Source organism: Rhinoraja longicauda, chromosome 20, assembly GCF_053455715.1.
Source record: "Rhinoraja longicauda isolate Sanriku21f chromosome 20, sRhiLon1.1, whole genome shotgun sequence".
NCBI classification, from domain to species: Eukaryota; Metazoa; Chordata; class Chondrichthyes; order Rajiformes; family Arhynchobatidae; genus Rhinoraja; species Rhinoraja longicauda.
In genome coordinates, this window is record NC_135972.1 from 35,803,997 (window position 1) to 35,817,658 (window position 13,662).

General features: G+C 40.9%; 1 protein-coding gene across 3 annotated transcripts in view; it reads right to left on the minus strand.

Annotated features, from left to right (window-relative positions):
- Window positions 1-1,538: 1,538 nt before the first annotated feature.
- irak4 (interleukin-1 receptor-associated kinase 4) overlaps window positions 1,539-13,662 on the minus strand; it is a 29,325-nt gene continuing 17,201 nt past the window's right edge. Inside the window, exons 9-12 of one of the 3 annotated variants that reach the window (XM_078417414.1) lie at window positions 9,672-9,855; window positions 5,086-5,148; window positions 3,407-3,565; window positions 1,539-3,315 (exon numbers count right to left, since the gene is read on the minus strand). In XM_078417414.1, the coding sequence (XP_078273540.1) occupies window positions 3,274-3,315; window positions 3,407-3,565; window positions 5,086-5,148; window positions 9,672-9,855 (448 nt within the window). In that variant the 3' untranslated portion in view covers window positions 1,539-3,273. The remainder of the gene's footprint in view (window positions 3,316-3,406; window positions 3,566-5,085; window positions 5,149-9,671; window positions 9,856-13,662) is intronic. The other 2 variants (XM_078417413.1, XM_078417412.1) reach the window with 2 other exon arrangements.

The following is a 13,662-nucleotide window of genomic DNA, read 5'->3' on the forward strand; positions in this document are numbered from 1 at the left end:
CAGGCACATTAGATGCAACAAAAAAAAACCAATGAATATGCAATTATCAGTTATTCTAAGTAAACTAGACCATGATAGTGCAAGAACCAGAACATGTAAAGCAAACCAAGGTAATGCAAAGTCTGTAGTGGTAGGGCTGTGCAGGTGGTTCAAGATGTTGGTTGATGGGAAGAAGCTGTTCTTGAACCTGCAAGTAACGGTTCTAAGGCCCCTCTACCATCCCAATGGTAGCAGCAAGAAGAGAGCATGACTGGTGTGGGTCTTTGGTATTGGCTGCTTTCTTGGCAGCACTTCTTGTAGATCCCTTCGAAGATGGGCTGGTCACTTTCCATGATGGACCTGGCAATGTCCACCACTTTCTGCTGTCTCTTATTTTCACATTCAAATTTCTGAACCTGGCCATGATGTCTTCAGGAATGACATCTGACTACTGACGTGATCTTTTCATTAAATCAAAAATGCAACTCCCCCTTCTCTCTTTCTCCCGCTTCTATCATGCCTGTAGCACCTATACCATGGAATATTAAACTGCCAGTCCTGTCCTTCCATTAGCCATGTTTCTTTAATAGCTATAATATCCCAGTCCCACAAACCTATCCATGTCCTGAGTTCATCCATTTTGCCTGGAGGTAGACAAATACTATTGCAATGTTTAATAAACATTCAGACGGGTGCATGGATAGGATAATGACTTGGATGAAGGGATTAAAAGTACCATTAGCAAATTTGCAGATGATACAAAGCTGGGTGATAGTGTGAGCTGTGAGGAAGATGCTATGAGGTTGCAGGGTGACTTGGACAGGTTGTGTGAGTGGGCGGATGCATAGCAGATGCAGTTTAATGTGGATAAGTGTGAGGTTATCCACTTTGGTGGCAAGAATAAGAAGGCAGATTATTATCTAAATGGTGTCAAGTTAGGAAAAGGGGACGTACAACGAGATCTGGGTGTCCTAGTGCATCAGTCACTGAAAGCAAGCATGCAGGTACAGCAGGCAGTGAAGAAAGCCAATTGAATATTGGCCTTCATAACAAGAGGAATTGAGTACAGAGCAAAGGGGTCCTTCTGCAGTTGTACAGGGCCCTAGTGAGACCGCACCTGGAGTACTGTGTGCAGTTTTGGTCTCCAAATTTGAGGAAGGATTTCCTTGCTATTGAGGGCGTGCAGTGTAGGTTTACTAGGTTAATTCCCGGAATGGCGGGACTGTCATATGTTGAAAGACTGGAACTGCTAGGCTTGCATACACTTGAATTTAGGATGAGAGGGGATCTTATCGAAACATATAAGATTATTAAGGGGTTGAACACGTTAGAGGCAGGAAACATGTTCCCAATGTTGGGGGAGTCCAGAACCAGGGGCCACAGTTTAAGAATAAGGGGTAGGCAATTTAGAACGGAGATAAGGAAAAACTTTTTCAGTCAGAGAGTTGTAAATCTGTGGAATTCACTGCCTCAGAAGGCAGTGGAGGCCAATTCTCTGAATGCATTCAAGAGAGAGCTAGATAGAGCTCTTAAGGATAGCGGAGTCAGGGGGTATGGGGAGAAGGCAGGAACGGGGTACTGATTGAGAATGATCAGCCATGATCACATTGAATGGTGGTGCTGGCTCGAAGGGCCGAATGGCCTACTCCTGCACCTATTGTCTATTGATAGGTTTAGAGGGATATGGGGCAAATGCAGCAGGTGGGACTAGTGTAGATGAGACATGTTGGGATGACTTTATAACTCTATCTTAACATTATGTAATAACAGGTTTATTATTAGTGCTCCTATAACGGCAAACATGAGGATTCTATATTAACAAGGTAAAAGATTTCAAAAAGTGCTTATAAAAATTCTCATGAATGCAAAAAGGGAATTTACAAGCACTGCGGAACTAACCAAGGTGAAAGTAATGCATATATAGACCATGTAGGATGTGTACAATTTGTACATAATGGGAAGAAAAATATTAATATAACTTACTCTGAGATCAGCAAGCCCCCTTTCCTCCCTACAACTCCAAAATATCTACGTGAACTTCCTCATAACATTTTTGTACCCTACCTCTGGACTTAGCCTCAGTAGAATGCAAAAGTGCAGTGTTTATTCAGCAAGGCCATCGAGTATAATCCCCGTGCATTACCATTGCTTCGCCCAGGTGTATTAAATGGTCTAACGGATGAGATAGTTCGACTAGTTCAGCCTCACCATTGTCCTCATTTTCAGCATTAATGAATATGGCAAGAAAGCCAGTTTGAGTAGCCAAACCTTATCTCACATCCACACCTTTCATGAAAGGTTCTAAATAGACTTTGAAAATTTGTTGGAAATGTTCATCTGTGCTTCTACTGCTTACAGGTGTGAAACTCAAAAATTCTAGATGAAGGCCAGCATAAGATTTAGAATGAGAATGCATCTGAGTTGAAATTTAGATGTATGGTGTATGGACTTTTGCAATGATTATTGTGGATGATCCAATTATCAACAGGGATTTGAACCTTTGGGCAAAACATTGGGAAATTAGTGTTCAGCATGCTCCTTAAGTAAAGCCTGTCTTCTATTCAAAGAATCTCAGAAAAATAATGACCCAGGAGACCATTTGCCCATCTGTGTCTGTTTCACTCAGTAAAGATTTGACAACCTAATCCTATCTATATGCACTTTATTGGTAGGCTTACAAGAGCTCCAAGTGCATATCCAGGTACTTTACAGAGATGCTGGCCATTCAGCCCACAATGTCCATAATAATCAGTAGGCTCCCATTTGTATTAATCCCACCTTCCAGCACTTGGCCTGTAGCCTTCAAAACCTAGGCAATACAAGAGCTCTTTACCTCCCTTGTATCGTTGAGGTTAGCATGGCATTATAGATCTGTGCAACAAATCCTATAATTCACAAAAAGTAAAACAACATATCAAAGAGCTCCTTATCAAGAGGGTATCATGTGTTATATCAACAAAAATATTTTTGTTACAAAAATGATATATTTCTTCAGCAATAGGATCAGTGAAGAAAAATGAATTGGGATCAAAGATAACGCATTGTATAATTTGTTCACTTTTGTTAATAATGAAAAGATACCCAAAATGGACTAAGAACACCATTTATGATCACAGAACAGATGGTATGCATGAGAATTTTTAATCTGAACATATGGTACATGGAATGTGCAGACCTATAAACAGTAAACATTTATAAAGAATACTCTGGATGTATCAAAAATGCAAAGTTTATATCGTGCACTGAATCATATTTTTGCTGTGACCTGTAAATGAGGATTTCAGCTTCAACTCATTATGAAGTGACTGGAGTAGTCCGTTTCAATGAATTATACACCTGCAAAAGAATGAGAAATTACTTTTTAATATTTAATATTTAAAACTGCTATGAAGCCGTTATCCTGAATAGATGTATCAGTAGTACATACCTCTGTACTATCTGGTCTCTTGTTCTTCTTTTCATTTAAACACAGCCTTGCCGTTAAATACATTTTCTTAATTCCCATAGAGTCCCAGTCTTGCATCTTTTTGTCAACATAATCTTCAATTGTCTTTTCTTCATCATCTATTTCTTCCTTGATATCAAGCTTTCGGATTTAAGACAAAGTGAAACTCAGATCTCATCTTTCTCGCTTAAAAAAAAATTACACTAACTGGTGCAAATAAAATGTTATACTAATAAGGGTAAGTATCAAATATAATTCAACATAACACCATGGGCAGTTGATTTTTTATTTTATTCAGATAATGTAACAACAGTCTGCAAGCATATCATAGCACCAAGGCCATTGAAATAAGATTTATATTTCCTCACAATACAGGAGGCTCCATGGACTCATTGAAACTGTACCTGCTCTCAAAGCAATCTCACCTCTCCAATTTATTTACTTATTGGCTTAGTTTCTCACATATAGCTCTTAAAACTTTGGATTCACACACTAGCCCCCTACTTTAGGGATAATTTATAGTAGCCAATTCATCTCACAACCAGGAGGTCTTTGGGATGTGGGAGGAATCTGAAACATGCAGGTCAAACCTAAGGGGGCATAGGGAGAATGTGCAAATTCCACAGAGACAGTACCAGAGGTCAGAATTGAACCCAAGTGGGGGGTTGTGAGACAGTTGCACTAAGTACAGAATCACTATACAATCCCAAAGAACAACGTTTCCCACAATGAATTAAATTTCCCCACAATTAATTCATTTCCCCCACATTGGAGGAGCCAGCGCTGCCCTCGCAGCTGCGGCTTGCCTGCAGTCCGTTTGTCTTTTGTGTTGTTTTTATCTGAATTGTAGTTTAAATATGATGTAGTGTTTGCGGTTGTGTGTTATGTGGAGGGGGGGGGGGGGGGGTGGGAACTGTAAAAGTGTCTCTCCCGAACGGAGACCCGACCTTTGTTTTCTGGGTGGTGTCTCCGTTCCCGCTGCGGCCTACCACCGGCCCAGCACCTGGAGCTGGCGGCCTCCGGCTGGGACCACCTGGGCTCTGGTTCGCAGAGCCCGCGGCCCGGATTCACCACCTGCGGCGCTGGCTGCCTTCGGATGCTGCGGGAGCAGCTGCGACTTGTCTCCAGAGGCTCCGGCGCGGGCCGCCTGGACGTCGGAGGCCCGCAGGCCCCTTGGTGGGGGCCGACATCGGGAGCTCCGGCAGCGGCAGCGTCTTCGCCCGCCCCGAATCGTGGGGCTTGGGTCGGCCCCCCGCGGACCTTTCACCGTCCGGCGCGGCCTGAAATAGGCCGCGGGATTTTTCTCCGCCCGGCGGGGGCTCCAATGTCAGGAGCCCCAACCGCCCCGATGTGGCAACTCCAACAGCCTGACCGCGGGAGAGGACGGCAGGGGAAGAGAAAAGACATTCTGGCCTTCCATCACAGTGAGGGGGTGACTGGAGGAGACTCACTGTGATGGATGTTTCTTTTGTTTGGTGTTGGTTTATGATTGTATGTGTTATTGCATTTTTATTGATTATTCTTATTGGTCTTATTGTTGAACTGCGGGTAATTTTTAATTTCACTGCACATTTATGTGTATGTGACAAATAAATTGACTATGACATCAGCCTAAATTGCAACAGCACTCTGAAAGTTTAAAAATTGGAGTATTGTATTACCAATAGTTGTGGTTCACGATGCTCATCAACTGCTTTAAGTCCTGTTATTATTTCCAGTAAGACCTACATGCAAGGAGGAGAAAGGCACAGTCATACACATTTTTCACGGTCTGTTCTGGAATATGCTAAATCTACATTTGTCAACATTGGTTTGGTTTAGTCTTGCTTGATTACTATCTCGGAAGTGAAGAGGAAACAGGGAAATCCAAGGGAAAAACAAATCTCCTATGTACTTTTAATTTCAGTTTTCCTATTTTTTAATTCAAATTAAATGTATTATTTGTCACACTGTGATTATAATTCAATGTCTTACTTGTGTAAATTCTTTACACTAATTCACCTTCCTAAATATAATATTTACAACTACCATTTTTATAAGCATAATGTAAGATGCCATTCTCATTTCTGGATTATGCAAACTTTATATAAAATACATTTGAAGTGAATAAAAGTGAATACTGTGAAAATAATTACAGTGAACATTACTTTTTTTCTTTTATAATTTAAAAGAGGGATATCATTTATTCATTAATAACATTAAACTTTTAAGAATATAATTGTTATGGCTTTTAACCTCACAACGTTTAAACATTTCATTAATACAGGAAATAAACCTACAAATTTGTGCATTTTACATAATCAACCAGGGCAGGAGGGCACTATTATGCAAATGGAGGTAAAGCATCATTAACAACCTTACCCACACCCCTAATCGGGGAAATACCTGGCTATTGACCTTGATTGAAAAATACAGCATTGAAACAGGTCATTCTGCCCACCAAGTCCACACCATCAAGTTCACACCAGTTCTATGTTATTCCACTTTCTCCTTCAAAGACCCAACACATGAGGGGCAATTTACAGAGGCCAATTAACCTAAAATCCTGCACAATTTTGGGACAAGGGAGGAAACCGGAGCACCCAGAGGAAACCCATGTGGTCACAGGAAACACCACTTTCATTGCAAACTCCATGCAGACAGCACCCATAGTCGGGATCAAATCCAGGTTTCTGGCACTGTGAGACAGCAACACTACCAGCTGCACCACTATGCTGCCCCAGAAACATTATTGTTTCTAGAAATGGCATGAAGGCCAGGAAAGTATGGAAAAGTAGAATCTGAAGGTACTGTAGCTACAAGATGAAAGTTCTGAGATTAACTCAACTCTCGGCTTGTTTTAAAACAATCTCTTTACTCTTTAAATCCTCATCAACAATGCAATTCCTCAAACACTAAAGCCTACTTCGCCATTCAAACAGATCGTGGCTAAACTGATCCTAATTTTAACTCTATATATCTGCCTTCCCAGTCATCTATCACCCCATTTCTCATCAAGAATCTATCTACCTCTGCCTTAAAAATATTCAAAAACACTTCCTTCATCATCACAGAGTCATAGAGCTATACAGTACAGAAACAGGCCCTTCGTCCTACCATGTCCATGCCTACCAATTTGGCAGGCTGATCATTTGTTTCATTTGGCCTGTATCCATCTAAACCCTTTCTATCCAAATGTACTTTGAGAGTCAGAAGTGTATCCGCTTCCATAGCTTCCTCTGGCAGCTCATTCCAGATAAGGACTACCCTTTGAGTGTAAAAGTTGCCCCTGATGTCCATCGTAAAACTTTACCTCTCACCTTAGCTCGATGCTCTCCAGATTTATAATTCTCTACCCTGAGAAAAAGATTTTGAATGTTTACTTTTTCCATGGCCCTCATGATCTTGTACACCTCAATTAAGGTCAACCCACAGTCTCCTATACACTCCAAAGAAAAAAGTTCTAGTCTATCCAATTCTTCCTATAACTCAAGCTTGCACATCCAAGTAACATCCTTGCGACTCTCTGTACCCTTTCCAAATTAATGACATCCTTCCTGTAGTTGGGTGACCAGAACTGCACAAAGAACTCCAAGTGTGGTCTCACCAACGAATTGTGTAGCTGCATCATGATATCCCAACTGTCCAGGGTGGTGAAATGACTTGCCACTTTCAAGGAACCATGCACCTGTACGCCCAGATATCTCTGTTCTATAACATTCTTCAAGGCTCTTCTGTTTACAGTACAAGTCCTGCATTGGTTTTAGCAAACCAAAGTGCACCACCTCCATTTGCCATTCCTTGGTCTACCTTCCAAATTGATCCAGACCCTGTTGTAAATGTAGATAGCTTTCTTCACAGTTCACTATACTAACAATTTTGATGCCATCTGGAAATGTACTAACAATGTCAATTACATTGTCGTCTAAATCATTAATGTAAATAACAAATTACAGTGGAACCTGTAGATACTTTGAGCAAGAGGATTCTACAAACTCATAACCCTCAGTGAGAGAAAATAAAATTGCCCCGCCTCTGCCTTGAGTGAATGACCATTTTTTTTGGAACAGTGACCTACATGTGTAGGCAGGATGTGTGGGTGAGATTGTTAATGAATACTTTGCCCCTATCTTCACAAAATACAGGAATTATGTTGACAGTATATCAAGGACAAAGAATATGAATTGGAATCAAAAGGTGACATGGGACAGACACAGCAAGAGACCACACATCAAGGCATTAGAATTTTTGAAAGTTAAATAAATTGTCACGGCAAGAAGAAGTGTATCAGCTCGTGAAAAGAAGGTAGGAAATTGAGGAGGCTCGGATCATCATTTTTCACTCCTACCCAGTTATAACAGTGACAGCAAAGGATTACAGGTCCAGTAACATTTAACCACTACTTGGGGAAGAAGGAAGAGATAAACTGAGTAATTACACACCAGTTGGTTTAACTTTGCTGCTAGACTAATTACATGAATTAATTCTGAGACAGAATAAACTTTCATTTTAAAAAGTACAGATTAATCAAATTCTGTCAACATGCAACGTGTCTGACTAACATGACTAAATAACTAAATACTTTGAGGAGGTAAGACGAGGAGTCAATAACAGCAGGGCATTTGATGTAATCCACAATAAACATTTGGAAATGCGATTGACAAGATCTCATGTGGCAGTCTGCTCAAAACAGCAGGAATGCATGGTCCCAAAGGAGAGATCAAAAGTGTGATGGTTGACAAGATTTTTTTAGACAAAGACAGGATGCATAATGAAGTCTGCAGATTGTAGAACACTTGGCTGCGTGGTTCATAGTCAAGAAGATCTCAACAGTTGTGCTAGAACTGTATAGAACATTAATTCTCTACAAATTGCGCTCTCCATATAGTTCAGGTCACCATGATATGGGGAAGGTGTCATTGCACTGGAAAGGCTATAGAGGTGGTTTACGAGAATGTTGCCAGGACTGGAAAATATTTACACTGAAAGATGGGGTAACCTACAATTGTTTTCCTTGGATCAGAGGATGCTGATAGGAACCTATTTAAGGTGGAGCAAATTTGAGGGCCAAAATAAATTAATAGGAATAACCTATTTCCCTGGGCAGGGATGTCTAAAAGGGGTTTAAATTTAAGGCAAATGGGAAGTTAAGTTGAGTTTATTGTCATATGCACAAGTACTGTGAAATAGCACCATCAAAGGCACATAGGCACTGACAACACAGGAACATGTAAATTATATAAAAATCATATAAAAATTCAACAAGACAGTGAAAATAAAAACTGTGCACAAACAAGGCATTAGTGCAAACAACAATTAGAAAACAAGTCCATGGTAGTTCAGGATGTGGTCTACAGCGCTCTGTTTCCGAGATATGATTATGGTTTTAAGGTTGTGCAGATTGGCTCAAGAACCTGATGGTTGTAGGAAAGTAGCTGTTCCTGAATCTAATGGTGTGACACTTAGGGTTTCTGTCCCCCCTGCCCAACACAACAGTGAGAAGAGACAGGGCGGCACAGTGGTAGAGTTGCTGCTTTACAGCGCCAGACACCCAGGTTCGATCCTGACCTCAGATGCTGTCTGTACGGAGTCTGCACATTCTCCCTGTGGCTGCGTGCTCCGGGCGCTCCGGTTTTCCCCCACATTCCAAAAGACTTGCGGGTTTGTAGGTTAATTGGCTTCTGTGCATTTTCTCTGGAATCCCTCGTGTGCAGGATAGAACAAGTGCATGGATGATTGTTGGCCGGTGTGGACTCGGTGGGTCGAAGGGACCATTTCCACACTGTCTCTCCGAACTAAACTAAACTAAAATAGGACATGGCCGGAACGGTGGGGATCCCTGATCTTAGATGCAGCGCTTTTAATAGCATACAGTGACTGTGATGGACTTGACTCAGTGCATCGGTAGAAGGTTAGAGTATTCGGTGACATGCCAAATCTCTTAAACCTTCTAAAAATGTTGTGGCTCTAGCGTGCCTGCTTTGTGATTACATCTATGTTCTGGACCCAGTACAGGTCACCTGAGATATTAATGTTCAGGATCAGAGCAGACATTTTTTTTCACTCTGAGAATGAAACGGATCTGGAATTCACTGAACGAAGGGAAGATAGGGACGGAAACCCTTATTATCTTTAAGATCGGTTAGGTTGGGTCGCTTTTTGCAGGACTGGTGCACACATGATTCACTGAATGACCTTCTTCTATGTAATATTTTTTCACTCCATTCTATTGTTCATTTAGGTAGGAAAAAAAAACTCAAGTACCTACCACTCCAAAGCTAAAAATATCTGACTTTGGTGTAATCTCCCCACGTAATGCTTCTGGAGCCATATATGCAGTTGTGCCTACGATTTTATCAGTTAACACAGTCTGTGGTAATTGTGTTGAAGCCCGAGTAAGTCCAAAGTCTGAAATTTTAGGAACAAACAAAGCATCCAACAAGATATTTCCACTGAAAAACAAAATAATCAGGAAACAATTTCTGAGATACTTCAACTTCTTCAGGAAAGACAAATTTTAATGTTTCTGTGATTGCATGTTTTGTATTGTTCAAAGGGTATTTCAAAATAAATATTAGAATAATTGATCTGATAAATGATGCACACCATTTTTTCTCACTATCCCACTCATTTCCACCCACACCCCCTTTCCCTTCCACCTTTCTCTTCTTCTGTCTTTACATTTCACTCTTCATCTCTGCCTGGCACCTTTTTTGCTCTTTTTCATCTCTTTGTCTACTCATGTTACAATCAAAAACCCCTCACATGTAAACACCTACCACTTGCTAGACTCTGTCCCACTCTCAACACTTTTCTAGCTTTCTCTCTCCATTTACAATCAATCTGAAGAAGGGTCCCGACCCAAAACGTCACCTATCCATGTCCTCCAGCACTTTGTGTGTGCATTACTCCAGCACTTTGTGTGTGTGTTTTTTTAAACTGAACTGATAATCACATTATATGTTCAAGGCCTGAAAGTTTCTATATTTGCCAATGGGTATGAAAACCCATGAAAATCCCCAAAGTACAGAGGCTGCAAATCTGAAATAAAAAACTAAAAACTATTAGAAACACTCTGCAAGATCATGCAGTATTTGCAGCACGAGAAACAGAGTTACTGTTTCAGGTTGGAGTCCCTTTATCAGAACTAGTAGGATGAAATCCTTTCTGGGGTGACCCAAAGTCCTTTCACAATGGAATTGGTGGCAAGTTATTCCAGGTGTCTATCCTTGTGGGGGGATTTTCTGCACAGCCAGGGCAGTGGAATTGTCTGAATTACGAAATTCAGACAATTCCACTGCCCTGGCTGTGCAGAAAATCCCCACAAAACCCAGCGCTCTCAAAGAAATGCACCATCTTGAGCTAGTTCCAATAGAAGTAGAAACAGATCATTTTCAAGATCTGAAATGATCAAAGGCTGCAAACCTGCCCAATGAAAATAACCTTCATAGCAATGAGCCAATTTCAAATTTGAAAGGAAATCTTTGGTTGGAGCTGCGGTTAACACTTAAAGCAGCTGGTCAGCATTGCATTAACATTGCTAATATGTTTGCAGATGCCTGGTCAAAATGTTAATATGAATGACCTAAATTAGAGAAAAGTTAATGGAGTCTGGAGATTCCTGTCAGACAATCCAATGCATCCCATTCTGCCAAAATGGCAGAGGAATGAAGTTATTGTGTTCATGCCCATGGGCTTCCAATGTACTGTGCAATTCATTACCATGTCCAACTTAGAGTACTTAGCTCAGAAGGATATGATATATTAAACTGAACAGCAAAGGAATCATCAAAATAGAGCTCCTAAAAATGTACCATCATGCATTTGTTAACAATACATCAGCTGCAGTTGTGAGTATAGGATGCTCACAAGGAATACTAATCAGCATGAGGGTAGGGAGGTATCCAGTGTGGCTATCAGCCAAAATGTCCATTTTACAAACATGAGAGCAGCTGCAAAATATTTATATCATTCATTTTCATAAACATCTGTTTCATCTTGCATCCACATTATCATCTTTAGGAAGGATGACACCTCCACATATATCAACAGAGAACTAATATCTAGTGATATACATACATGCATGCTTCCATACAAATATACATGTTTCCCTACCATTTTAACCTATTGGGTAGGATGCATCTGGAAAAAAGTCTGAGCATGTATGAATGTAAGCATTGAGATTTAAATGTGGATTTCCCTCATTCCTTTGGCTACCATTTCACCAAGATATTTTGGTTCACTTGTTTCAATATCATAGCGTTATCCAACTTTTTCCTGCCTAGGAATTCAAAATCAGTTTTTTTCCCCCAAATTACATATCAAAATAACCATCTCCTTGTCATTCTGGGATTTAATTGGCAAATACATGGCAACTCTTTTTCAGGAAGCATAGGAATACATCACTCCCCTTTCAATGTTCAGTTTGGAATTACCCATCAAACTTACAACAGAGCTGTAATGCTGAGGCTCTATAAAGCGCTGGTTAGACTGCATTTGGAGCACTGTGAGCAAATCTGGGCCCCATATCCGTGGAAGGATTTGCTGGCTCTGGAGAGGGTCCAGAGGAGGTTTACAAGAATGATTCCAGGAATGAGTGAGTTAGCATATGATGAGCGTTTGACAGCACTGGGCCTGTACTCACTAGAGTTTAGAAGGTTGAGAGGGGACCTCATTGAAACTTACAGAATAATGAAAGGCATAGATAGAGTGGATGTGGAAAGGATGTTTCCACTGGTGGGAGAGTCTAGGACGAGAGGTCATAGCCTCAGAATTAAAGGGCGCTCTTTTAGAAATGAAGTGAGGAGGAACTTTGTTAGTCAGAGGGTAGTTAATTTGTGGAACTCATTGCCACAGAGGGCTGAAGAGGCCAAGTCAGTGGATATATAAGGCAGAGATAGACAAATACTTGATTAGAACAGGTGTCAAGGGTTATAAGGAGGAGGCAGGAAAATGGGATTAGGCGGCAGAGATCAGCCATGATTGAATGGCGGAGTAGACTCGATGGGCCGAATGCCCTAATTCTACTCCTATTACTTATGAACTTGTAGGTAGACACAAAATGCTGGAGTAACTCAGCGGGTCAGGCAGCACCTCAAGAGAGAAGGAATGGGTGATGTTTCGGGTCGAGACCCTTCTTCAGACCTGATGTCTGAAGAAGGGTCTTGACCCGAAACATCACCCATTCCTTCTCTCCTGAGATGCTGCCTGACCCGCTGAGTTACTCCAGCATTTTGTGTCTACCTTCAATTTGAACCAGCATCTGCAGTTATTTTCCTACACTTTTATGAACTTGTGAACTGTTTCTAGAAACTAAACATACCTGGAACAAAATAGTCTTCATAGCACAGTGCAGGAATGCCAGATAAGTGAAATGATTTAACCTCATCCTGGCTCACACCACTGTACAGACCAGCCACATTAATTCTCACTTTGCATCGCGATACACTGATCTGCTGTTGCAATAACACACCACTGCCATCTGCTGTTCTAAGATGTGACTACTTGCTCCCATACTGAAAATGCTAATCCCCAATTCCCCATTTTATTTACCCTCCAAATCAACTGCCTACTGGTCCATGATCCTTACACCTACCTTCTGCAATGTTAATCTATGATAAACATCTGTTCCCAATCCAATGTTTGCGTTAACTTAAAATGACACAAGATGCTGGATTAACTCAGCGGATCAAGCAGTATCTCTGGAGAACATAAATAGGAGATATTTTGGATTGGAACCCTTCTTCAGACCATGTTCTTCAGAGATGCTGCCTGACCCGCTGAGTACACCAGTGCTGTGTGTCTTTTTTGTAAACCAGCATCTGCGGTTCACTGTATCTATCTTTGTTTTAACTTGTTACATTTATCCGTAATTGGTTCATTTCTTCTATGATGTTAGAGTATAATTAAAACAATTACAAATACTGAAATGACAATATGTAATGATAGAGCATAATGCTAAAAGTAAAAATTATAAATTTGTTCAGATGAATCAAATTGAGTTTATTTAAGAAGTAACCAAAAAGGTTGATGAGGGCAAAGCCGTAGACATTGTCTGTATGGACCTCAGCAAGGCATTTGATAAATCTGCTCTGGAAGGTTAGATCACATGGGATCCGGGTTGAGCTAACCGTCTGGATAGAGAATTGGTGTCATGGAAGGAAGCAGAGGGTGATGGTGGAAGGTTGTTTTCCAGTGGTATGCTTTAGGAATCGGTGCTATACCCATTTTTGTTTGTGGTTTATATCAACATTTTGGAT